The 26,414-nt window shown below is 35.5% G+C and overlaps 1 protein-coding gene and 1 long non-coding RNA gene across 2 annotated transcripts; both read right to left on the bottom strand.

Moving 5' to 3' along the window:
• Positions 1 to 1,620: 1,620 nt before the first annotated feature.
• LOC140161026 (uncharacterized) lies at positions 1,621 to 8,577 on the bottom strand. The gene is made up of 3 exons (XR_011860063.1): positions 8,426 to 8,577; positions 5,594 to 5,746; positions 1,621 to 4,714 (listed from the first exon to the last, which is right to left on the bottom strand). It is a non-coding gene; the product is annotated as an uncharacterized lncRNA (long non-coding RNA).
• A 5,638-nt stretch (positions 8,578 to 14,215) lies between these two features.
• LOC140161025 (monocarboxylate transporter 11-like) lies at positions 14,216 to 20,213 on the bottom strand. The gene is made up of 4 exons (XM_072184403.1): positions 19,988 to 20,213; positions 19,743 to 19,886; positions 16,982 to 17,851; positions 14,216 to 16,455 (listed from the first exon to the last, which is right to left on the bottom strand). Exons 1-4 carry the CDS (start codon positions 20,184 to 20,186, stop codon positions 16,340 to 16,342), a joined length of 1,329 nt encoding a protein of 442 aa, XP_072040504.1. The 5' UTR covers positions 20,187 to 20,213; the 3' UTR covers positions 14,216 to 16,339.
• Positions 20,214 to 26,414: the final 6,201 nt, after the last annotated feature.

Genomic DNA, 26,414 nt, shown 5'->3' with positions numbered 1-26,414 from the left:
CATTGGTTAAATTAATTAATGAACACAAGATGTATCGTTGATGTTACTGTTGTTTCTTCCTAATAAATTAAATTAGATTAGATTGAAAAATGTTAAATTTAGTCATGATAATGCATAGAAAAAGGAAAGTTAGAAAAGGGTAACTTTTGTTTATGCATGATACTTCATAAATGGCTATATAAATTCTCACTGAAGCATGAAACATGTTTGAAATGTGTGAACACTAAATCATGAATATCTGAAATTATTTTGACAGAAAACAACAACAAAATATAGAAACATTTCTCGTTGATTAATTTGCTTTACGTGAAACTTTTCTTCTTCTTCTTCTGCTTCACTAAACACAAATGAAAACCCTTTTGTACCAGTTTTTAGAGAATTAAATAGAATCAATGTTATATCCAAATACCTGTACAGTACAGTTAAGGGGATTCACCCTCAATTTAATTTTCCTCTCTAGGAAAATGAGGTTTTGATTTCAGAGAATGTTTGAATTCTAAGCTTTCATTGGCTGCAAATTTGATTAAAATCGGACTTTCCTTTCCAAAGTTATGAATATTTTCACTGCAATTTCGTATGTATTTCCTATGTATTTCTTTATTTTTGAAAGGCCGTATCTCAAAATAGCATTTTGCACTTTTAAAAACTTTACCCCCAATTTGTTTTTGATGCTATCCACCCTAATAAAGTCCAAATTTTGGAATCCCAAATTTTGAATTTCCTTTACTTTTTAAGATATGTTCTATTTTTTACCTTTCCAGCAAAAAGGCGCTTTTAAAAAAGTTTATGTCCACTTATAAGTTAATAAACACTGAAAATTGGGGGCAAAGTTTTTGTACTCACTTTTACCCAACTTTTTGAAATTACCTTGGCTAATTTGCATACGGTAATCGTGGTCTCGTTAAAATTAATATTTGTGAAAACTTTGATATGCAATTGGCCTATGTTGGTATGCAAATCAATTGTATAATGGTAGAATTTAAAGAAATTCACGAAAACGAGGTGAATCCCCAAATAAAAGAACATTCATTATTCATTCGTATGATCAGAAATAATCATGTAACAATTGCTCAGTAAAATTTCAAACGTATACGCCCGGGGGGAGGGGGCACTTCAATATGAAAGGGGCATTCGGTGAGAGCAAAATGTAAAAATATGGGGTCATTGGGCCCAACATGACCTTTTTTTAAATGGAATCTTTGGGTGAGAGCCGAAACAGCGCCACAAAAACCTCGAAAATCGAATTTCTAGTTCTAAATGGTTTCAAATTTCATTGTTTTTTCCAAATAAGTAACAAAATCAGAGATAAATAAAAGTTGCTGTTCAAATAGAACTTGTAAGGGTCTTGTGACAGATCAAATGGAAAAATAGGGGGTCTTCGGGTGACAGAGCATGTGTTCGTTAAAAAATATGGGGGTCTTTGGGTGACGGCGATGCTGAAAAAAGGGGGTCTTAACAGCCCTACATACGCGTCACCTCCAAAGTTGGAGTGCCTCCGGCGGGCGTATACGATATGCAATATGTCGTTGACTTGACTTGCTTGACTTTAGCAAACCGAACAAACGGAACGAGGCAGAAATTTATTACACAGTAATAACAGAATCATTCGTACAACTGGAGTTTTGATAATTTTGTGATTTGTTTATTGTATTTTTAAAGAAACCATTTACAGTCTGGTTGCTCTACGAAAAGGAAAAGTTGAACAGAACAAACGGCATTTGAGAGCTAAGACTGCGCCCTTGACTTGCCGTTTAAGTATGCATCATGTCACAACAGTATTTGTTTTCAATTGCCAAAGAGGGCGCTTTTCACTCGCACAATTTTTTGAGACAGGCTGTATATCAATATCAAATGTTATCAACATTTTACGTTATAATGAAAGAACTATAACATCTTAAAGCTTAAAGCTGTTGTCAATATGTAATTGTAAACACTTTTAAAGGAACATCAGGGAATCACAACATTATGCCTTATATGTTAGGACATTAATTATCAAATGAATCACGTGGTTTTATTTGAAATAAACTAACATTGACCATAAAAATACAGCCGTCTCTCAACACGCCGAAATTGTCCAGTGGGGTCCCATTACTACAATATTGAGCACAAGTAACCATGACGTCATTGCACTAGACATTTTCAGCACAGGAATTTTGAATATCACGTATTGAGAGCCGGCTGTTTTCATTCGTTTTTATGGCCAATGTGAGTTTGCTTTAAATAAAACCACGTGATTCATGCATGATAAATATTTTCTAACATATAAGGGATATGATAATGTTGTGATTGCCGGAGACCTCCTTTGAGAATAACATTATGTTAGAATGTTTTTAGCAAGTTTTCAAACATGTTTTTGAAAGGTATAAAAACGTTTTATACCGGGATCCCTTATATATCCTTTATATAACCCGACATTTAATCCTAGAACTACTGAGCTATTATTTCGCAACATGACTACGAAGGAGGGGGTTGCAACCCCCTAATTTTCAATTATAAACTTCATAATACCGTTATATCGATATATACCAGTACAAGGCTGCGATCACAAACGCCAAGAGTAACGGAAAAGAAATAAAGCTTCAAACAATCACACAAACCACAAATGCCCATTACATTTTATCACAATACAGTCTTGCGTATTAGATAACGGCGAGACTTGTACCAGAAATGATGGGTTTGTTGTTCAGGACCGGTGAGATATTTAGTTGGTTTGAGGTTGAAATCCGAGCCATGCAGTTCTGAACAACAAGCCCATTATTTCAAGTAATGATCTGTTTTTAACCTTATTAATCTTACATAATTATACGGTGAACATGGTAAATAGTTTGCACCTAAATTATTATTAAAATATAAACGTTAAAAAGAAATTCAATGCCAAGCTTTTAGGTAATTTCTTGAATTAAAAACACTATCACTTATTAGAAGCCATCATTATACAAATCAATACAAAACTTGGTCTGAACTGAAATTTGCATTTAAAGTGGTTCTGTAGTTAATGCACTTGCGTAGTTAATCCCGCTGAAATGTATTCTCTTGCGATAATTGTGTTTTAAAATTATTAATGAATAATGTAAATGGCAAAGAGTTTAAAATTTATAACTAGTAACAACAATGCATAGACCTAGGATACATAATCTTTTAACGCATGCGTGTTCGTCAACTGCTTTTGTCTCCTCCACCTTCGCAACACACTATGTGAAGTGACTGGAATCACAATGACGGCGAAGGAGAATACTAGCTGGTAGCGAGCTAAACAAAAGGAATACAATTACAACCAAGAAACACTATGAAGAGGATCACAACATACATACTGCAGTTACTGTCCGTTTTCCTATACACAGTGCTGTCACCGGCACCATTGACGCGTGACCTCTACAAATAGTGTATGTTAGAAGTATAGGCCATTGCCTAGTTAACGTCACTGTGTGAAAAATAACGGGCCAATATTTAAAGTACTCTTCTGAAATTCTAGAAAATATAGTTTTGTAACATGTCCTAAATTTTTAGCTAATTTAGATGTTTGGAAATATTCGAACTTTGGTGTTTTAGTGTATGTTATAGGTAATAGGACATTGCCTAGTTAACGTCACTGTGTGAACAATAACCGGCCAATATTTAAAGGAAGGATATGTAAACGACAGATTACACCAAAAAATATGAAGAATTATTTCCAAACCGTGCACCATTATGTTTCTCATTTTCAAGAATGCTGGTTAACAATAAGCAGACTATTGTCTCATTTCGTAAACAAAGGCCCACATAGTATACCTGGCGTTTGCTTTATAATCGGTTACCCAACTGAAACTATAATACCAGCTCATTGTAATACCGCACAGGTGAAACAAAAACATGTGTAGTGTGGATTTAACCAGAGAAAATCTGATTTAATCAGTTGAGCTGTTTTCAATGAGTGTTATCTTGGTTTAATAGCTTTTAATAGGGTTTAAGTCCTGCAAAGGTCGTGGTGAATTCTACTGTAGACATGACTGCATCATGACAATTACGGAAACACGGTTAATAGTGCTGCAGAATGGTGAAACCATTGTTAAAGTTTTGTGAAAAGTGTGAAATTTGGCTCAAATGTAGTATTCAGTCTGGTGAACTATTCTAGGGGGAGGGCCAAAGTTTGTAGCATTTTCACGACACCAACAGGGATTTATATAATGGGATAGGCGCCTGAAATCACGTGTCGATTCGGATAATAATTATTATATCCTAGGTCTAAACAATAGGCAGCCATTAGTGGCCATTTTGCTTCCTGCATGATGTTATTCACGTGTCTTAATACATAAGTACAAAAATATATAAGTTATCAGGATTACAATTTTAAATTATATGTTGAGCATAAAATATTCTGTAGTAAATTGATGGAATACGACGGTGATTATTGAGGTATTATTCTTGATAGATAGTTAAGAGACGGTTATTTTTACCTATTGTTTGATAAATGTGAACATTACTCTATATAACGTCTTGGGCGACGAACTTTGGACAAAAGTATTACAATGGATAATACGTGAATATAAAGGGTTAGACGTATAATGATGAGATATAACAATTCTATCCTAAACTCATAACGTGATTAGATAATTTATCATAATTATGTTTAGCTAGTATTGAAGCACACCACCATGAGTCTTCAGGACACGAACATGTATGTATAGGTACCGTCACCACACGACCGGCTTCGCGAGCCTCATAGTTCTCCCTGCTCCTGTATGAGTATAACAGAATAAGTTTTTGATTATTAATCGCTATTTATAAAACCATTGTGAAGGAATTTGGTTATATGCCGGAAGTGACTCCTTTGACCCTTGACCACAATTCTGTGTTGACCTGGTAAACATAACAAGTGACATTATATAAAGAGCTTTGTGTCAAAACCCCTTACATCCACTTGCCCAATTTTGAGAACACATCAAAAAATCATCAAAATAATCACCGATATAAGGTGTTTTTAACAAAAGCAGCTTTTGGCAGGATGCTCATCCTACCCAAGCATCCCCCTAAAACTGCTTTTGTTGCAAACCCTCATATATCAGTGTGTTTTGGTTTTTGATGATTTTTGATGTGTTCTCAAAATGGGCAAGTGGATGTAAGGGGTTTTGAAACAAAGCTTTCATATAGAGAATGAGTAGCATTTTTAGTAAAAATCACATTTTTGGTAATTGATCGGAAGTAGATGACCTTTTGAACGGAAGTTTGTCATGTAAAATGTGTCCCTAACCCAATGGTCCTATATATAGTGACATCCATGTACTATATAACTGGCAGAAGTATCAGCATTTTGACAGTATTTCGTAAATATCCGGAAATGATCCCTGAATGACCCTTGATCCAAATAAGTCAATGCATGTGTGCTATGAAATGTCTGGAAGGAGTAGCAGTGAAAATCACGTTTTTGGCCATTTACCAGAAGTGGATGACCTTTGACCGGAAGGTGGTCATTGAATTTTGCCTCCCACCCAATGGTCCTAGTGAACAAGTGTCATCGTTGTACTATGTAATTGGCAGAAGTAGCAGAAGTGTCAGAAAAACTACCATCTAGCTGATTAAGTATATTGGAAATAAAACATATAAACCTAAACCTCACCTCTTCTTCAGATGAAGTCATAGTCACTTCGTCCTCCTCATCATTCACGTGACCGACTGTAATAATATTCAGAGTTTCTAGTTTCGCGATGTCCTGCATTCTGATTGATGATCGGTTGCCTTGGTAATATGAACTGAATCTGCAAAACGGTTGCTGCAAAAGACAGGAAACATACAAGTCAGAAACGACAGACATTTCTAGAGTTATGTTGCCCATTAGTTTGTCGATGATTAATGTTTGGCGGGTACAAGAGTGAATGCAATTTTGAAGAAACACGTTTTATCAGAGATTAATATTTGTTAAGGGATCTAAAATGAGCGTTTATTGCGTTTCGACAGTATTTTTTGTAGACATGAGAGCACTCAGACCTATCGAATTGCATTCTGAATACGAAGCATGTCTTTCTGATATCAAATAATTTTCATTTTTGAAAATCACAATATAATACAAATTTTATGACAAATTATAAAAATTTGATATTTTTTCAAATTTTGATATATAACAGTCCTCGAAGTAAATTATATAAATCTAATGATATATTCTTAAAGTGTATGTAGCAGGGGAAAAGTTGACGGTCAATTGAAAATTTTGTCCTTTCATATTGAAGATATTTTTTTAAAAAGACCTATTTTTTTTGGTGTTTTGGGAAAAAAAATCCACATCTTCAATACGAAAGGTCAAAATTTTTTATCGATCGTCGGCTTTTCATCCCACCTACATAAACTTTAAGTATAAATCATCAGATTTATAAAGTTTACTTCAAGTACTGTTAAATATCAAAAGTATCAATTTTTAATGATTTGCCATAAAATGTGTATTAAATTGCGAATTTCAAAAATCAAAATTATTTGATATCAGAATGACATTCTTCGTATTCAGAATGCAATTCGATATGTCTGATGTGCTCTGATGTCCCAAAATAAATACTGTCCAAACGTTCATACCCCAGCCCTTAACTTACGTATTAAATGTACATATTTGATTTTGACACTTGTGTAAGATTTTTCTTTATTAGTGTTATTATATTTCTTTATAATTCTGAGAAAATATGCACATTAGCCTGCAACTTCATTCTATCGCCGATTGTTGCGTCGCGGCCCCAGGAGGTTAATCAAACTCAAACATGAACCTTTAAAACACATCCATATGAGCAGGCCTGTACGCAGGATTTTTTTTTTTGGGGTGCTGATTTTGAAAAAGTGGACTTTTTCCAAAGGGGGGGGATTTTGTGGAAAGTGGACTTTTCCCCAAAAATTTGGACCTTTTTGACAAAAAAAACGAAAAAAATCTGATTTTGAATCCTTGAATTTTGGGACTTTTTGTATACTTTTGCAAATTTGGGGAGGTGCGGTCGCCCCCCCGCACCCCCCCCCCTGCGTACGGGCCTGCATATGAGTATAGATTAGAACACGTTTTTTTATGTAGCGTGTTTTCATTGCGACCTGAAAATAAGAAATTTCATCGCGAATTTAGCATTATTCTCAAATTTGGTATAAGCGTCGGAATGCCTGAGGAAAAGTTCAAGTCTAAAGTCAAAATTTTATTTTTATAGATTTTCAAAAGAAAAGCACATCATGGATGATTGCACAATGCAATATATATAAAATTTACCACAGTATTGCTGAAAACATAAATGCGCTGTTTGCTACATTTACCACAAATCGTTTTTCTTCTTGAAACACCCCATTACAAAAAATATACGATATATGAAAATATTAACCAATTAGAAAACCAAGTATAGGCAAACTTGATCAGATACACATTTACTAGGAAATAGGCAATGAAGAAGAGGGCACATTTGCCCTAAGCGCCACCAAAACCTAGCTATATACGCCCCTGGTAAAAGGCTACTACAATAATTTAAAACAAAAAACAGACACAAATAAAAAACATACAATCGACGATGGTAATAATAACAATAAAGTATCTAATCTTTGACAAAGATTTTCCAAACATCTGCAAAATTAATGTATAGACCTAAATATGATAAGGGACCGTTCACAAACACATGTAACAGGGGGCCTGATGCAAAAAGGGCCCTTCATAAGGATAAACATTTTCAGGGCCCCGGGCCTTTAAAAATATCACCTTAATTTTTCTTGTAGAACATGGGTTTACACTATTTTCTTTGGGGTTGAAGTTCATTTTTCATGGCCAAAAAAGGGGGCCCTAAAATAATTTTAGGTCGTGAGGGGGGGGGGGCTGAAAAAATATGTGAATTTTTCTTTTTGCATCATGCCCCCTGTTGCAAGTGTTTGTGAATGGTCCCTACTACTATTATTACTATTACTACTACTAGCAGAGTAGTTAGTAGTACTGGACACTTAAAGGGGCATTTCGTGATCCATACTAGATGTTTATACCACCAGAAACCTTTGGCTACACCATGTTTTTGTGCAAAATACATTCTTGCAGATTCATTCGTTTATATGGTGCTGTTAAGAGCTCGATCACCCACCTTTGCACAGTATTTTTGTGAGACTCGAGAGCAAATCAGACACACCAAATTGCACTCTGAATACGAGGAATGTCCCGATATCAAATAAGTCGCAATATAATACAAATATTACGGGGAATTATTAAAAAAATTACATTTTTGACATTTTTAAATGCCAGTGCTCGAAGTAAAAAACAGTGATGGAAGTAAACTAGGTAGACTAATGTTAAACATAAAGTTTCCCAAAAGACCATAAAAAGAAGCTGCTAGAATCACGAAATACTCCTTTAATAAAGCACCGGTATCCGGCTTAAGGTGTTCACGGCGCGTTGCAATAACAACCAGAAATATACACAATATAAGTATAAGTAAAACGTACATTGTACGTAACATACCTGTGTTTTCCTCAATAGAGTCTGGTGTTGTTCCTTTCTATAGAGTCAGAACAGAAATGCGTGGTGTATAGGTACGCATTGCAATGGATCATTTATTGAATAACAGGTGACCTATTGTAATCATCCAATCAAATGACAAGGAACTCCTGTCTACATTTTATGTATAAGGGGTGGTGCAATAATTATGTGAACACCCGGTCTGGTGAATTATAGGGGGGGGAGGGCAAAGATTTTTGGCAGGCCAAAAAGGGAGGGGCAAGCATTTTTGCAGGTCGAAAGGGGGTGGGGCAAGCAATTTTATAAATTTTATTATTATTAACTCTGGTTCTTACATATTTAATGAGCTGGTGACACCGATTTCTTTTGGCTACAATCAAAACCAAAGGGAGTTTTCATAAATACTCAAGCTGATGAAGGTGGGAAAATGTGCAAGAAGAAAATAATATCGTGTCCAAAAATTGATCAACTGAATGTTAGTCCTTTAACGGGAACACTTCCTATTGTCGAGGATAGAGACCATAGAGCGTGTTTATAGTGAATATACCGCATTTTGAGTATACCGTACACGATAATCCTTGTATATGTACCGATACCCTTGCTGTTTATAGTGAGACACTGAGCGTGTTTATAGTGGGAGCAGATGTGCGGAACATTGCGGTACAATTTCTACCCGGTTAGAGATTATCCGGATACTTGCCCACTATAAACACTAGCAGTATATATATGTACGATACATCGATATCCTTCTCAACCGAAGGATATTGTGGCGAGATATCACTATAAACACACCAGTATAAATTGTGTGCGGTATTACCGGAAGTAGGAGCTTCTTCATGATGCGTATGATGCGCGCAGGACATTCGGAACGATTCTCACCCCAAGAGTTATCAAAACAGAAGCTACATGTTCACCGCCATGATCATATTGTTGAATGGGCTGTTTATAGCTCGCGCCACAATATTTACACATTCCCCGTGTGACCTCGGGGTCATTGCAAATGTACGATAATGTTAGTTGGTATATAATTTGTGACCGTACAGCACGAATGAGCCGTAAATGTCCTCAATTGTATTCCGAGTTACAGTGTACCTTCATTTAATGAGATACACGTAGCACCAAATTGAAATACCTATGAATATGACCTTCAATTTTACACTGTAACTCGGAATACAATTGAGGACATTTACGGCACATTCGTGCTGTATGGTCACATTTGTGCGGTAACTGTGTCCCACTATAAACAGCAAGAGTATCGGTACATATACAAGGATTATCGTGTACGGTACACCCAAAATGCGGTATATTCACTATAAACACGCTCACTGAGCGTGTTTATAGTGGGAGTAGATGTGCGGTACATTGCGGTACAATTTCTACCCGGTTAGAGATTATCCGGATACTTGCCCACTATAAACACTAGCAGTATGTATGTACGGTACATCGATATCCTTCTCAACCGAAGGATATTGTGGCGAGATATTCCCACTATAAACACACCAGTATAAATTGTGTGCGGTATTACCGGAAGTAGGAGCTTCTTCATGATGCCTAGGATGCGCGCAGGACATTCGGAACGATTCTTACCCCGAAGAGTTATCAAAACAGAAGCTACATGTTCACCGCCATGATCATATTGTTGAGTCGGCTGTTTATAGCTCGCGCCACAATATTTACACATTCCCTGTGTGACCTCGGGGTCATTGCAAATGTACGATAATGTTAGTCGGTATATAATTTGTGCGGTAACTGTGTCTCACTATAAACAGCAAGGGTATCGGTATATATACAAGGATTATCGTATACGGTATACTCAAAATTCGGTATATTCACTATAAACACGCTCACAGTTACCGCACAAATTATATACCAACTAACATTATCGTACATTTGCAATGACCCCGAGGTCACACAGGAATGTGTAAATATTGTGGCGCGAGCTATAAACAGCCCATTCAACAATATGATCACGGCGGCAAATATGTAGCTTCTGTTTTGATAACTGTTGGTTTGAGAATCGTTCCGAATGTCCTGCGCGCATTCTACGCATCATGAAAAAGCCCCTACTTCCGGTAATACCGCACACAATTTATACTGGTGTGTTTATACTATAGTGGGAATATCTCGCCACGATATCCTTCGGTTGAGAAGGATATCGATGTACCGTACATACATACTGCTAGTGTTTATACGCTGGCGAAGTTACGTAATAATCGAATTAACTATCATAGCAATAGGTGAAAACAAGTTTTGAATATACCGCGCTGCTACGTTCACGCGGTACCTCTGCATTGAACCATTATCATGCTGATCACTTGCACCTGTAAGATTAGTATCTTTGAAAAGACAGTATTGTATTCAACCCATGATTGCAGACATACACAGGGGATGAGTATAACCGGCTTGTAGTGCAGCGCGATATGTTTAAAATTGTTTTCACCTATTGCTATGGCAATTAATCTGATTAATTACGTAACTTCGCCAGCGTATAGTGGACAAGTATCCGGATAATCTCTAACCGGGTAGAAATTGTACCGCAATGTACCGCACATCTGCTCCCACTATAAACACACTCATTGATGACCCAGTATAATCGTGAAGTTACGTACTACCGCAATTTTTCCTTTGAAGTAACAGCCAGGGGTGTGTAGATACAGAATCCGCCGGGAGCTAAAATGGCACCCTTGAGCAAATTGAGTTAAATTGAGTTTTGGATAAAATTTTAAAATGTTTAAATCAAAGTATAAAATAGCAGAATTTTTCTTTGGGTCCTAAGGAGTAAAAAAAAGTCAATGGTCATATATCTCTAGAATGCCCAATTAATCAGATACAGATCAAAATGGGTCAAAGGGTAAAAACAAAATTGTACATGGGTAAAATTTTCAAAATGCTCCAATTGCAATGAAAATGGTCTTAAATTATCCGACTTGACAAAATAAAACATAAAATATATAGTTTGTCATATCTGCGGAGTATAGATTTATGCTATGACCTCTGAAGTGTAGATATATAGGGTTGTTCCATGATTCTAGAATAAGATAACTTCCCAGATATAGCAAAATATATTATTTTGTGTTTCATTTTATCAAGACGGATAATTTGAGATCATTTTCATTGCAATTAATGGAGCATTTTGAAAATTTTACCCGTGTGCAATTTTGTTTTTACCATTTGACCTATTTTGATCTCATTTATATCTCATTATTTTGGCATTTTAGAGATAAAGGGTTCACAAAAAATACCCCCCCTAAAATTACAAGACATTTCTTTGCATAATTTGACATACATTTCGTTGATTTGAAAAATCTAAAAACCTGTAAATAAAGGAATCATTTTCCTACCCTCCCAAAGTTCTTTCCTTAAAAGATCTTTTTGTTTTGGCCAAAATAATCACATTTTCCAAAATGATGCTTTCAGAAAAAGTTGCACTTTTCCACATCCTATACATTTAATGTACAAAAACATCAATGTTTTGATTTATTTAATGGTGTTTTTGTTTTCTTTAATTTTTATGTATACGACTACCCAGTCACCCATGCAATCATCTTGCAGTATAAAACAAAGACTAATTGACATGTACGGGGTTTTTCTAGAATATTTTATTGAGCTGGTGTTTCAAAAATGGTAAAATCAATTTAGGAGTTACAAAACATTTCTTTGCATAACTTAACATTCATTTTGTAGATTTGAAAAATTTAAAAACCTGTGAATAGAGGCATCTTTTAGCTACCCTACCAAAGTTATCCCTTCTCAAAATCATTTTGTTTTGGTCAAAAATAATCACATTTAAAAAAAATGATGCTTTAAAAAAAGTTGCGCTTTTCAACATCCTATACATGTAATGTACAAAACTTTCTCGGTATCAATATTACGATTGATTTAATTGGAGGTTTTTCCTTTTTGTCTCTGAACTCTAAGTCACCCATGCAACCATCACGTAGTGCAAAATAATGATTTGTTGAAGCTAATTTTGACATATACGAGGATGTTGAAAAGTGCAACTTTTTCTGAAAGCATCATTTTTAGAAAACGTGATTATTTTGGCCAAAACAAAAAGATTTTCAGTCGAAAGCACGTTGGGAGGGTAGAAAAATAATTCCTTTATTCACAGGTTTTTTAATTTTTCAAATCCACGAAACGTATATCAAGTTATGCAAAAAAAAATTGACTTTTTGATTCCTTAGAACACTTATACTGAAATTTACTGAAAATACTATGCTATGTATGTTGTAAGTAATGTTAATTCAATGCATTGAAATCGAATTGAATTGAAATGAATTTTGGGCGATTTTCATTTCAATGCATTGGAATTGAATTGGAATCGAAATGAGTGGGCTTGGGCATGAATTGAATTGGATTGAAATTGAAATCATCGTGAGCAATGAAGAATTGAATTGGATTGGAATTGAAATCATCGTGAGCAATGAAGAATTGAATTGGATTGGAATTGAAATCATGTTGAGTGATGAAGAATGAAGTGGAATCGAAATGAAATTCAGCTTTGATTTCAATTCAGCATTTCAATTAACAAGCAGATGTCTGTGATTCCAGATCATTCCACCTGTAAAAAGTGCCCTTCCCCGTTCTGAATTCTGATACACTTTCAGGTCTATTCACACAAGAGACACATATTAAAAAAATTTGGCACTAATCATTAAGCCCCTATTTTTCTCAAGCTCCTAAATTTTATGCTCAAAAGTCATTGTACATTTGAACAAATTGTGAGAAAACCATTAAAGAAAATGCTTATATTTTTGACAGCTTTTTTCACACTTTTCAAAAGTACAAGAATTTTGGGTGTAAAATCTTAGGAGGAGCAGGAGACAAGTAGGGGCTATCTAATAGTAGTATCAAAACTTGATTTTTTCAGTGTGGGACAGGGTCCCATTATCAATCATACCACACACCTGAATATAATAATATAATAAAATAATGTGCATGGTGGACAAGAAGTTAAGACAAATGTTAGGAAGTCAGTCACCTAAGAACTAAGAAGTTCCAAAGTTTCATAAAATAGGACCCAGAGGTCAAGGATCACGCGCATTGTTTGAATGTGAAAAGTGAGTTAACATAACAATAAAGTATCTTCTGTTGAAATGCCTTTGTGACAAGTAGTGCACTTGATTTTGACTTTGTGTTGCTGACTGAAGTGTTATAAAATTGGCAGTAAAATTCAAAACATGCACTGCAAAAAACAGTGTCTAGATATTAAACACCATTCTAGACACCATCTTGTCCTCGATTTGGAAACATGTCTAAATGCTAAACAGTCATGTTTAGTAATTTTATGCCTTGTGTTTAGATATTAAACACTTGATGTTTTGAAGTTTGACATTTTGTGTTTAGATTTTACATGTGTTTACAAATTGAGAACAAAAAGTATTCAATCTCTAGACACAGTTTTGCAGTGTGCCTTTGGTCAATTAACACGAACTGCAACTGTATTGGAATTGGAATTGAATTGGAATTGAAATGAATACCCAGAATTAAATTGAAATTGATTAGCTGTTAATTTCACTGCATTGGATTGGAATTGGAATGAAATGATTTTGAAATTGAAAAATTGAATTGGAATCGAATTGAATTAATTCTAAAGCAAGGTGGATTGAATTGGAATTGAATAGCAAGACACCAGGTGTAGAAAGAGTTGAATTTGAATAGAATTGAAATAAATTTTCTGGAGTGATATAACAATAGTTGTAAGGTGACATAATTATGCGTTCATGTCAATAGACCTCCTTGTTGGCCGATCTGATCAAATGGATGTCAGCCCTTTGTTTTGGTGTGTGTGTGTGTGTGTGTGGGGGGGTATTGGCATGCGTCAATAGACGCCGATCTGACACTCCTTTGTTAGAAGTTAGAGTAGAAGTTTTCGAGTAGCTGATGACATTCGATGCCCATACAGCTTTTCACAGGATGTCGCCCAATTATAATTCAAGACAGAGATAAAAAAGATTTTATCGCGTCTGACGTCATCTGTCAATCAAACTCGATCACGGTTTGTTTACAAGTGTCGTGATGATGACTTACTGAACGCGGCGGTATAACCGGGCGCCTTATTGTTAATTTTTCAAACATGCAAACCATCTCAAAAGTTAGGTATTTATAGTAGGGAACTTTCTTTCGCGAAGGCGCCATGTCAACAATGCCTAAAAGCTGCTTTTTGCCTTGTAAAAGTACGTAATTTTTCGTCATTTGCTGCTATTCCTTTTCTAAAAATCAGCACCAGATAGATCGGTCTTCCTTTTACGCGCTATTAACCTGTGTAAACCAATCAAGGATCGTAATTGACAGTGACATCAGACGCGATAAATTCTTTTATCTCTGTCTTTAATTTTACACACTCTTTTTATGACCTCTTCTTTCAATTGTTGCTGATCAATTCTATTTATTATTGCTAATAACATTTTCCTGAACTGTAATACATAGACTTAAGTTATTTTGATGAAAACATAAAAAATATAGAAACATTTCTTTTTCATTCTATTATCGATGCTTCTTTTGATTAAATTACTCACTTACAGGGAAAAAGTTGACCAACCACAAATTGAAGCATAACAATTAACAAACCTATGTAAAAAAATGCACTTTTTTTGGCCGAAAATTTCATAAATGGATGTATGTCTCAATGAAGATGATAACAAATAGCAACAAAAGCCGCTCACTTGATGCATAACTAATTAATCTATGATCTCAACTTTAAAACAAGACAATTGATCAAATAGTTTTTTGGATTATACCAAAATGTCTTTAGGGACTTACTTTTTTGGAACGGAACAAGAGCAAGTGACCGGCACAGATGAGAAGTAGAAATACCATGGGAGTAAGCCATTTGTACGACTGCATTTTTGCTCGGCTCACAAAAATATCCACTGAGTCCTTATTAATGGCCACTGTCAGTAATTTTACAGTTGTGGGGGCTATCAACTGAAGCATTTTGACCAATACCTCGAGGGTTGAGAGCCAGAAAGCACTCATAATCACCTGCTCCCACAAAATGAGCATAACGTCGCTAGGGCTCTGTAGAACATCTTGACAAAATTCAATAGTAAACAAAAGACATCGTTGAGGAAATATTGATTTTTGAAGGAGCCAACATTATGCTCATTTTGTGAGAGCTGGTCATACTGAGTTACGGCATTCTGGTTCTGACCCCCCCGACCTCTAATTAGCAATCTAGTGGCATTTTTCAAACTGTTTACTTTATTTTGATACACCCTGTACTTTAATCAGTAAGCGCGAGCAGATGGGTTTTCAACCTGGTCTTGAACGGGTCGACAAGTTCAAGTTGTGAACTGCGAATAAATGATGGGAGTTGATTCCAAAGTTATGGTGCGGCTGAAGAGAATGCGCGATGACCACAGGAAGCTGCAAAAGCAATTCAGATGATGTGCTGCCTTGCGAATGACAATGATTTCCTTGATGTAATCAGGCGCTAACCCATGAATAGCCTTGAAGGTAATCAGAAGAATTTGAATATGATTCTCTTGACGGGCAGCCCCAGCCAGTTGGCGTAATCCGACAGGTTCAAATGAACAGCGACCTTTACAATGTTTTACTCGAGTACTCAACCGGGCAGCAGCGTTTTGTATCCACTGTAATTGATCGATTTCTGAAAGGATGAAACTTATTAATGTGGATGAAATCGGTACTTGCTATTGACATGAATGGTATAGATATGATAATGAAACCAGTACTTGCTACTGACGTGGATGGCATAAATGATAATGAATCCAGTACTTGCTATTGACGTGGATGACATAAATGATAATGAATCCAGTACTTGCTATTGACGTGGATGACCTAGATGATAATGAAATCGATACTTGCTATTAACGTGGATGACCTAGATGATAATGAATCCAGTACTTGCTATTAACGTGGATGACCTAGAGATGATAATGAAACCAGAACTTGCTATTCACGTGGATGACATAGATGATCAACAACCAGTACAATTACACCGAAAGCTTGCACAGCACCGAGGAAAAAGAATGCAGCATCGTAACTACCAGTGTGGTCATAAATCCAACCTACAGGACAAGGGGTGAAGTAAACAGATTTAATCATGAGGGTGAGAGTTCATAATGGCAATGTAGGGACCTCGGGTACCACGATACATTGTTCGACTTAAGATACATGCACCGCCATTATTAATTCATTCATTCACCCAAAACTAATTCAAAAAAAAAAAAAAGAAGAAAAAGGAAAATCGCTAGTTGTTAAAAACGAGTCCTGATCATATCATCCGGACTCGTCACTCAAAATGATGCACTGAAAAAGGTATAATGTTGAACATTGAGGAAAGCAGCTGCATGTAATATCCAGGATATCATATACCGCGCATCACTAATGCACCGCAAGCTATGTTACTATATTGCATATAGCCCAACACTTGTTTACGATCTTAGCAGATCAAAATGGCTACTATATAAATGTGAACAGATTATTTATATCAGGGTTCTACGTTCGTGTCACTTTTATCTTGCAAAGTCTGGATGTAAGCAGCTTAATTAACTTTTATGCTTCACGTACCCATGTTTTAAACATTTTACTTACCTAATAAGAAACCAGGAAGCAATCTTACCAATCCACTGATAGCCAATCGCCATCCAAATGCCTTAGCTAGTGACTCGGATCCTACGACAGATTTCAAGACAACATCGCAAAGAGGATATGCTACTCCGGCTGCACACATATAGAGTACATTTGCTATGGAAATGGTGGTAATTGTTACAGTAAATTTATCCACAAAGAGTGAAATAGCTGCAACAGCTCCTGATATGTAAATACACCCTCTTACACTGATAATGTTTCTTGAAACAAAAGGAATGTATATCACATGCCCAATTAAATTAGCAAAACCTGCAGCAGTAGCTAGGAATGATGCTTCGTACGCCGGGAGACCTTTGACTAAACAATGGGGAATGAAATAGACGATCCAACCCGCGTATGTAGTATCTATACTAGCCAACATGACACATACTGCTAAAAATGAACGATTTTTAAATAATAATATGCCCGATTGTTCCAATAACTTATCCGGGGTTTTTCTGTAATGTCCTGCAGGTTCGCTCATCCAACCAAATGTCTCGAAGTTTTCATAGTTATTCTTTTTTGAAGAGGTGAAATATGCAAGGTGCAAGTCACGTGATGTACATGTAAGCGAGGCATATTGTCCCAAACAAACTTTTACTGGTGAGTGAAGCAAAGCTGCACATGCAACAAGATGAACATTCGTTGCACCAATCAGAAGAAGAATGTTACGCCATCCGTAGGTACTTAAAAGAAACTGAGTCAGAGGTGCAAAAACCATCAATCCAAGGATTCCAAAGGAATAAAATACTCCAGTTGCTAAAGGATACAATTTGTCGAAATATTGTCCAAGTAGGGCATACGCTGGAATTGTTATGAAAGCAAAGGCTATTCCTGTACAGAAGAAACAATTAGAATAAAATGTGATTTACATTATCACTGTGTACAGTATTATAAATATTTTGTTTTTAATATTGGGATTACAGGTCACGCGAAAAGTCACCTGCAACATAAATAGCACTACACGGTATTTGCGACTTGCTAACTCCGGTCTGGGCATATCATACATTTTTGGTTGGTATGCTCCCCCAGAAATATCAGGTGGCGTGTTTTTGAAAGCTCAAGGGCCTCAGTTTCTTGGCTCTCTGGTTTACAATTGCCTGAAAAAACCAGAAATGTGAGGAATGAGCAAAGTAGGGTCTTTATAGCTGAAATGATCAAAATCAAGGGTCTTTCAGTGCTCTGATTTGTTCAAAGTGCAGGGGTCAGTGGATCCGGGGGAGCATATCCGTATGGTCATTTCTGTTGAGTGCCTCCCCTCCACTGTGGTGGTAATTAGTTTGGCCAGCTCTCAGGAAGGGCCAATGCGTCGGGCGTATGTACGCATGAGGGAGGGCAGTGGACCTCTTGACCGGAGGAAATAACAAGAAGCAAACATTAAATCATGAAACTGTCGAGAAAACAGTCTTGTATCATAGAAGACAAGTCTGGGAAACTGTTGACAAAACAGAACGCTGATCGATGGCGCGAGTATTGTGACGAACTTTACAATTACCAACCCAAGTTTGACCAAGCCATCATCAACAAGCTCTCCAATAATAATGTAGAGACAGAGGCAAGTAGAAAATGTGACCATCTTCACCTAATCCTCAGGGAAGAGGTGGCAGAGACCGTTGAGTCTAAGAGAGGAAAGGCAACAGGTATTAACAACCTTCCAGCCGAACAGCAACCTTCCAGTCAATGTACTGCAGAAGATCTGCAACAATATCCTTGAGATTAGTAAATGACCAGTCCTATGGACAAGATCAATGGTGGTTCCTCTACCTAAGAAAGGAAACCGAAAATAATAAAAACACTATCGAACCATAAGCCTAATAAATCATCCGAGTAAAGTACTTCTGAAGATTCTTCTTCAGAGACTGAAACCACAGATAGAACATCTGCTAGCAGAAGGACATATAGGATTGAGCATTGGGTACATCCACAGTGGAGCACATCTTCACTCTGCGTACCCTATGCGAAAAATACAGGTATCATCAGAAGGAATAGCACCATAATTTCGATAAAGTATGGCAGCAAAGCACTATGGGCATCCTTAAGAAAGTTCAACATTCATGAGGAGTTATAGTGAGATCAATTAGCTTTCCTTTACAGCCAAGCCGAAAGTACAGTCCTGATTGGCGATACCCTTAGCAGCTGGTTCAGAACTTCAGTTGTCCCGAGGCAAGGTTGCTTCCTTTCACCAAATCTCTTTAATCCATTATTGCAGCAGATCGTGCTGGATGCTCTCGATGACTTTGAAAATAGGAGAAAGGCGAATCTGTAACATAACGTTCGCAGATTACAGACCATACATACCTCATAGCAGGTTGATTTGACAAACCAAGTTGATGGAGCATCCTCCACCTACGGAATGGATTTCAGTGCTGACAAGAGTAAAATTAAGACAATACGGAACAATAATCCATATAAGCATTAGGGGATGATGATGATAGATGATGTTTAAATACCTGGGCACAACCATCTCTTCAGAAGCAACTTCTTCTACTGAGGTACGAACAAGAATTGCAGTAGCCACTGCATCCCTAGCTAAACTGCAGACCAAATGACAACTTTCCAGTCAATATACTTGGAAGGACAAAAGCATCTCCATTCAGAACAAGGTCACAAACTCATGAGGCCATAGTCATATCAACAATGCTATATGGTTTTGAATCCTGGACGCTTTACAGCAGTCACAGGATGTCGAATCCAAGCTTTTGAACTAATTTTAAATTATACATACCATTAATAATTGAGATGAGAATCCCAAGCACCAACACGTTATCAACAAATGAGGCACATATGGTAGACAATCCAACAAAGGTTCCACCGACGAGTGCAAGTATACGAGTGTTCTCACTGGTAGCAAGTGCACCAACAACAGGAGCTACAAAAAACAGCAAATCATTTGCGACTTCAACACAACTGGAATACATATCATTACAAAAGCTACATTTTATTTCAGGAAGAAATTGTATGTAAATTTACCTGAAAAATCCCGAACACTTATCATCATCATTATCATGGCTCCAATTATCCAAGTATGGGTTTCAAATTGGTCTTTCAACGTAGGTAGTAGAACTGATAATGCCTTTGCTATTCCTGCCCATAAAAACACTATGATTGAAGCTGCACCAAGAATCATCCAAGACCAACCTGAATCTATACATTGGTACCTGTTGGCCATAATTTCCCGAAATCCACGAAGGGGACTACTGCAATGCAAAGGAAAGGAGGACAATATATTGAGACCAACTTAGCAAACGCCCCTGTACATTTGATATCGTGTTCCCCACTTTGAAAAGTGTATGTGTGTGAGGGGGGGGGGATCTCCTCCAAAATTTTGACGTCCTTGCTTTAAATTGATATATCTTATACATTAATGTGCAGTGGGCATTGGGGGAGGGTAAAGTGATTTTTTTGTGGGAGGGGGAAGTGCAAAACCAACAAATTTTGCGCAAAATTGCCCGCAAAAAGTGGGAATTTTCGTAATTTTGGCTTTTTACTGGGGGGGCAACGGGTGGGGAGAGTTCTGACTGGGTGGCATTTCCCCCATTCCCCGTGGTGCCGGTACTGTTAATGTGTGTAGATTATAAATCAGGAAATAAAGGGCGTACCGGCCGTCACTTTTGAGCTATGTCAGCTGTTTTAAAAGAGGGGTAAAATTAATGACAAAATTAAAATGTTACCCAAATGGCTCGATTAAATTGTTCAACTTCAGTTATACAGAATAAGCTCTGTTATAATGTTATACAGAATAAGCTCTGTAAACTCGCAAAAACTTTTACGACACCAGTCCAGTGCATCAGACGCAATTAATTTTGCACACACTAGAGGAAATTTAAAATGAGAATTCTTCCAAACCGATAAGAATTGGACAAAACAGTGAGAAATGACAATTTGAAGCTTTCTAGATTTTTAGTTTTGGTAAAATCGTTTTAATAACATTAAATGTCGGGTTATATAAAGGTCATGTAAACGTTTTAAAACGTTTTGTATGAAAATACGGTACAAAAATATTTTTAAATGTTTTCAAAAAATGTTATTGTAAACTATTTTTGCATATATTTTTGCCAAATATTTTGTCAACACTTTTAAAAATAACACTATGTAAGAATATTTGCACCAAGTTATCAAAAACGTTTTTAAACGTAAATATTTTATACTCTTTATATAACCCGGCATTTAAACGTTTTCTGGCAATTTTTTCTAACCTTTTGCGAACGATGTCGAAAATGTTTTGTGATTGCTGCATGGGTACCGTGTTTTCATTTAAAGGAGGATTTCGTGATCCTAGCAGCCTCTTTTTATGACATTTTTCAGTAGATATCCACGAAAAAGCTTATTTCCAAAATTTCAGTTGATTCCGATTTTGCGTTTGCGAGTTATGCATGATTATGTGTATTACACTGCTCCATAGACAATGTGTTGTAATTTCGTTCTGGTGCACAAGAACGAAATTCAAATTTCACGATATCTTTGCAAAACGAATTAATCTGCAAGAAATATTTTGTACATAAACATTATGTAGTCAGAGGTTTCCAGTGATATAAAAATCTCAACTTTTTTTGAGAAAAGTGGGGGGATGAGGCTGTGGATCACGAAATGCCCCTTTAAAACAATGTGACAGATTGTTGACACGTTAATTAATATTTCTCATTCATGCAAGGGAAAGTTTCATAGAAATGAGAAAATGTTCAATTCGCATAGTTTTGTCCAATTCTCATCGGTTTGAAAGAATTCTCATTTTAAATTTCCACTAGTGTAACCAAGCATGAATACAAAAAAGCAACACAAGTGTTGAGTGGACACTTTAGATGTAAATACGCACCCACCTCGATCAATATTGAATCTTACTTTTTTGGTCACTGCGCGCCTAGTGGCACCAACATTGATTGGTGGTGAAGTGTGTGGGTGGGGGTGTGGGGTGTATGTGTGGGGTGATACTTAGGAAACGTTCATTTATCACGTTAAAAATAACGGAACTAAGGCCAAGTATAGTGTAGTAGAACTACCAATGTGAAAAATGTTCTACTTTGAAGAGTGTTTTGCCTGCCAAATAAGAATGATCTAATAGAATTCAATGAACTTTTCAGATATTATTCCTGATAGTAAGACCTGTTGACCCATTATAATATTTTCCTATAGGCTATCTTTATTAGGTTAGGCCCCATGATAGATAGAATTGGCTATAAATTTGCCCTTTTTTTTTTTTAAAAGTATACCCAAAATTTCACAAGAAACAGTAAATAAAGCAACATAAATAAAATATGAAAAGAAGACTAAAATGTTCACTATACAAATGTTTACCAACAATATTCCATTTACTTGGAAATTGTCCAAAGTTGTCAAAAATGGTCAAGAGTGATAAAAATTTCGCAAAATTGTGCTAAATTGTGCCAATTTGTTTTGCAATTTTGTGCAACTTTACATTAACCTCGACTCGAGTAACTTTGCGCAATTTTATTCTACTTTATGACTTTGGGCAACTTTTCGCAAAATGTTTAGGCCACTAAAAATTTTACCTTGTGACATGGGGCCTGTTTGACACAAATGAAATCCCCATTTATCCGTTAAAAGTAATGCTATAATATAGTGTATGTATTCCAAAGGTAGAACTCTGTGTGAAAACTGCGGTTTACAGTAAAAAAAGGTTAAATTTGATGACTATTATTATGTATTGTTGCCAATGTAGACATTCAAATGTGTTATTAAGCATTTATGTGCAACAGGCTATGGCTGTTGTATGAGAACAGCTACATTCACTGTGGAAATTTAAAATGAGAATTCTTTCAAACTAATGAGAATTGGACAAAACAGGGAGAAATAACAATGTTCTCATTTCTACGAAACTTTCTCATCCAAACAAATGAGAAATATTAATTAACGTGTCAACAACATGTCACATTGTATTATCGTGTTAAATTTTCCCATTTAAAACAATGTGACAGGTTGTTGACACGTTAATTAATATTTCTCATTCATTTTGATATTAAGAAAGTTTCATAGAAATAAGAAAATGTTCAATTCTCAAAGTTTTGTCCAATTCTCATCGGTTTGAAAGCAATCTCGTTTTATTTTCCAAAAGTGACATTTACGGGTTATCTGCATGATTTAAACTTTACCCTTTAAAACTGTCAATTTAGTATTGTTTTGCACCGGGGTTTTACAGCGCGGGCGACTGTATTTAGTGTTCCATGTTTCATCAATCTTATTGACAAAGAGCTTTGACATCGGGGATGGGCTGCGGTGTGGCGGATTGATGCCTATTGTCTACCATGGGATCATTGGGATGCATGCGCATGATTGGGACAAACTGGTAATGACTATTTACCAGATACCATTTTGAAGCCTTTACTACGGTGTACCATCTCCGCCAATTTCCTTTTTAATTTCCTTTTTTTTTTAATTTCCCCCTTTTTTTAATTTCCCCCTTTTTTTAATTTCCTTTTTTTTTTTTTAATTTCACTTTTTTAATTCCTCTTTTTTTGAATTTTTTTTTTGAATTTTTTTTTTTTTTTGAATTTTTTTTTTAAATTTTTTTTTTTTTAAATGTTTTCTTGAAATCTTTTTTTTTTGAATTTTTTTTTTTTTGAATTTTTTTTTTTGAATTTCCTTTTTTTTTTTTTTTTTGAATTTCCTTTTTTTTTGAATTTCCTTTTTTTTATTTCCTTTTTTTTTGAATTTCCTTTTTTTTGAATTTCCTTTTTTTTTGAATTTCCTTTTTTTTTTGAATTTCCTTTTTTTTGAATTTTTTTTTTTTTTTTAATTTCACCTTTTTTTTAATTTCCTTTTTTTTTTGAATTTCCTTTTTTTTTTTGAATTTCCTTTTTTTATTTCCTTTTTTTTTGAATTTCCTTTTTTTGAATTTCCTTTTTTTTTTGAATTTCCTTTTTTTTTGAATTTCCTTTTTTTTTTGAATTTCCTTTTTTTTTTTTGAATTTCACCTTTTTTTTTTTTAATTTCCTTTTTTTTTTGAATTTCCTTTTTTTTTTGAATTTCCCTTTTTTTTTTTTTGAATTTCCTTTTTTTTTTGAATTTCCCCTTTTTTTGAATTTCACCTTTTTTTTTTTTTGAATTTCACCTTTTTTTTTTTGAATTTCACCTTTTTTTTAAATTTCCCAAGTAAAATAAAGTTTGGCAGAGGCGGGGTTCGAACTCACGGCGCAGGGCTTAGGATACTCTGTGGGCCTAGCGCCTTAGACCAGTCGGCCACTTGTCATATTGTTATGTTTCGAAAATTATTTGAACATATGGTCGCAACTTCAACATAGGCCTACCACGTGACAAGCAAAGGCAGAAAATGCGGGAGAAAATGTACCATATTTTGGAATTTTATTTGTTAAAAACATTAATGTGTATTAATAGCGCTCAATTGTTGAGAAATCCGACATGATAAATGGGCAATTATTATACATGCATTATCGATTTGAACTCGCTAGGCCGTATGGCCGCACCGGCTGCACGTGCTATAATACTCCCATATACCGGGCCCGGGATACCGGGTATATACATGTGGTTCACATTATAGAACCTGCCATTTTTCGTGCATACACGGTCTGGATTTTCGCAATTTATAGGATAATTACACGTAGGTCCCCAAAGTTTCTTCCAGTTATTGAAGTGCTTATATAATGACATGATGTTGCATTCAATAATATAAGCCTACGTATACTTTACTTTACCTTTACTGTCACTATTATAATTATATAAACTTTTTCATAACCATTTTATACTAGTATTTTGATGTAATAAATATCAGTATAATTTCGAGTTCAACTGAATGCTTTCATCATTATTAATAACATGTTTTATTTATCAAAAATCGACTATGGCATAGTCTAGGACCTACGTAAAATTTTCATAAAATTTTTACCATCAATAGAGTGTTAATTTTGACTAAATTCAGAAAATATTTTGGCGTATATAATTATAAAATTGAAATAAAATTCTCTGCCTTGATTTATTTGTTTGTTTATGTATTTATTTAACAATTACCGGTAATTGATTATTTGCTTATTTATGTGTTTATTTATCAATCAATGAATTCTTTTATTTATTAATTTATTGATCAATTAATGATTTATTTTATTTATATTTATTTCTTTATTTAATCGTTTTCATTTAATAAATTAATTGATAACAACCGTATTCATTCCAATAAGCGCCCATGCCCCAATATAAAGCGCCCACCCAGGGAAGCTTAGGGATTAAGTTTAAAATGTAGCTCCTGGATGACCTTTGACCTCGGATGACCTCGATTTTAAGTTTTACGTGTTCCCCTCATATCAAGGATTCCACCCACCAAGTTTGAGCCCGATCGGACAAAGTTTGAAATTTGACCCTCCATAATGACCTTTGACCTCGCTTGACCTCAATTTTATTTCTGGAATATATTCCCCTCGTATCAAGGATTCCACCCACCAAATTTGAGCCCGATCGGACAAAGTTTGAAATTTGACCCCTCCGTAATGACCTTTGACCTTGGTTGACCTCGATTTTATTTCGCGCATTATATTCCCCTTGTATCAAGGATGCCACCCACCAAATTTGGGCCCGATCGGACAAAGTTTAATTTTTGATGAATATGCATTTTTTTTTCCGAAATAATTTCCCCTTTTTTTATTTCCCCTTTTTTTTAATTTCCCCTTTTTTTTTTAATTTCCCCGATATTTTTTTTGATGTGCGTATAATGTTGCAGCTAGTGGATTCAGTTTAGTATACCGCGGGGAGCATTAGCTTTAGTCAAGGCTTCGTCCGTACTTTATCTTTGAACACAGCTATCCAATTGAACATGGATAGCGCTCGCATAGCTTTCTATTTTTTATATCTTGGCCCCGGGATCTTGGCCTATAGTGAAGACAAAAATTAAATCCAAACCTAGTAAAACAATCCGAATCCAATAGATATAGAGTGATCACGAGGCTTATATTAAAGAAGGCCTAATTTGAATTAGATTACATTACAATAATAATTATTAATAATATATTAAATATTTAGACCCTTCCACTGTATAAGTAGCTAATATATAATTATTCGGCATATAGCTAAAGCCACGATTTCTCCGTGTTCATGGTGTTACAAAATTTAAAATCCGTGTTATTCCGTGATTTTCCGTGTCCACTATAAAGCACTAGGCCTATGGGCAGCCTTGCATCGTAGGCCTAAAATTAATGCTATTGTTTAATGGTTGATTACTGCTAAATAATCACTTTTCTTTGTTTTATTTTGCAAATCAACACAAAAGTTAGACATTTTATACAGTTTTTCACTATTTGGTGGCATTTTCAAATTTCCCTGAGCAAACCCCGACATAAGATGAGTTTTTAACATCTTTTTAAACATAGTTACATTTTTAGCAGTTCTAAAATATATAGGCAGTTCATTCCATAGACGTGGAGCTGTAATTTCAAAT

This window comes from Amphiura filiformis, chromosome 9 (genome assembly GCF_039555335.1).
Source record: "Amphiura filiformis chromosome 9, Afil_fr2py, whole genome shotgun sequence".
Classification (NCBI taxonomy): domain Eukaryota; kingdom Metazoa; phylum Echinodermata; class Ophiuroidea; order Amphilepidida; family Amphiuridae; genus Amphiura; species Amphiura filiformis.
The sequence above is the reverse complement of the archived record's forward strand: the minus strand, read 5'-3'. Positions and strand labels throughout refer to the sequence as shown.

Coding starts and splice junctions, on each gene's coding strand:
- LOC140161025 (XM_072184403.1), bottom strand. CDS start 20,186: ATGGCCAACAGGTACCAATGTATAGATTCAGGTTGGTCTTGGATGATT. Junction 19,887..19,987: donor AAGTGTTCGGGATTTTTCAG/GTAAATTTACAT, acceptor TGTTTTTTGTAG/CTCCTGTTGTTGGTGCACTT. Junction 17,852..19,742: donor TCTCATCTCAATTATTAATG/GTATGTATAATT, acceptor TCTTCTGTACAG/GAATAGCCTTTGCTTTCATA.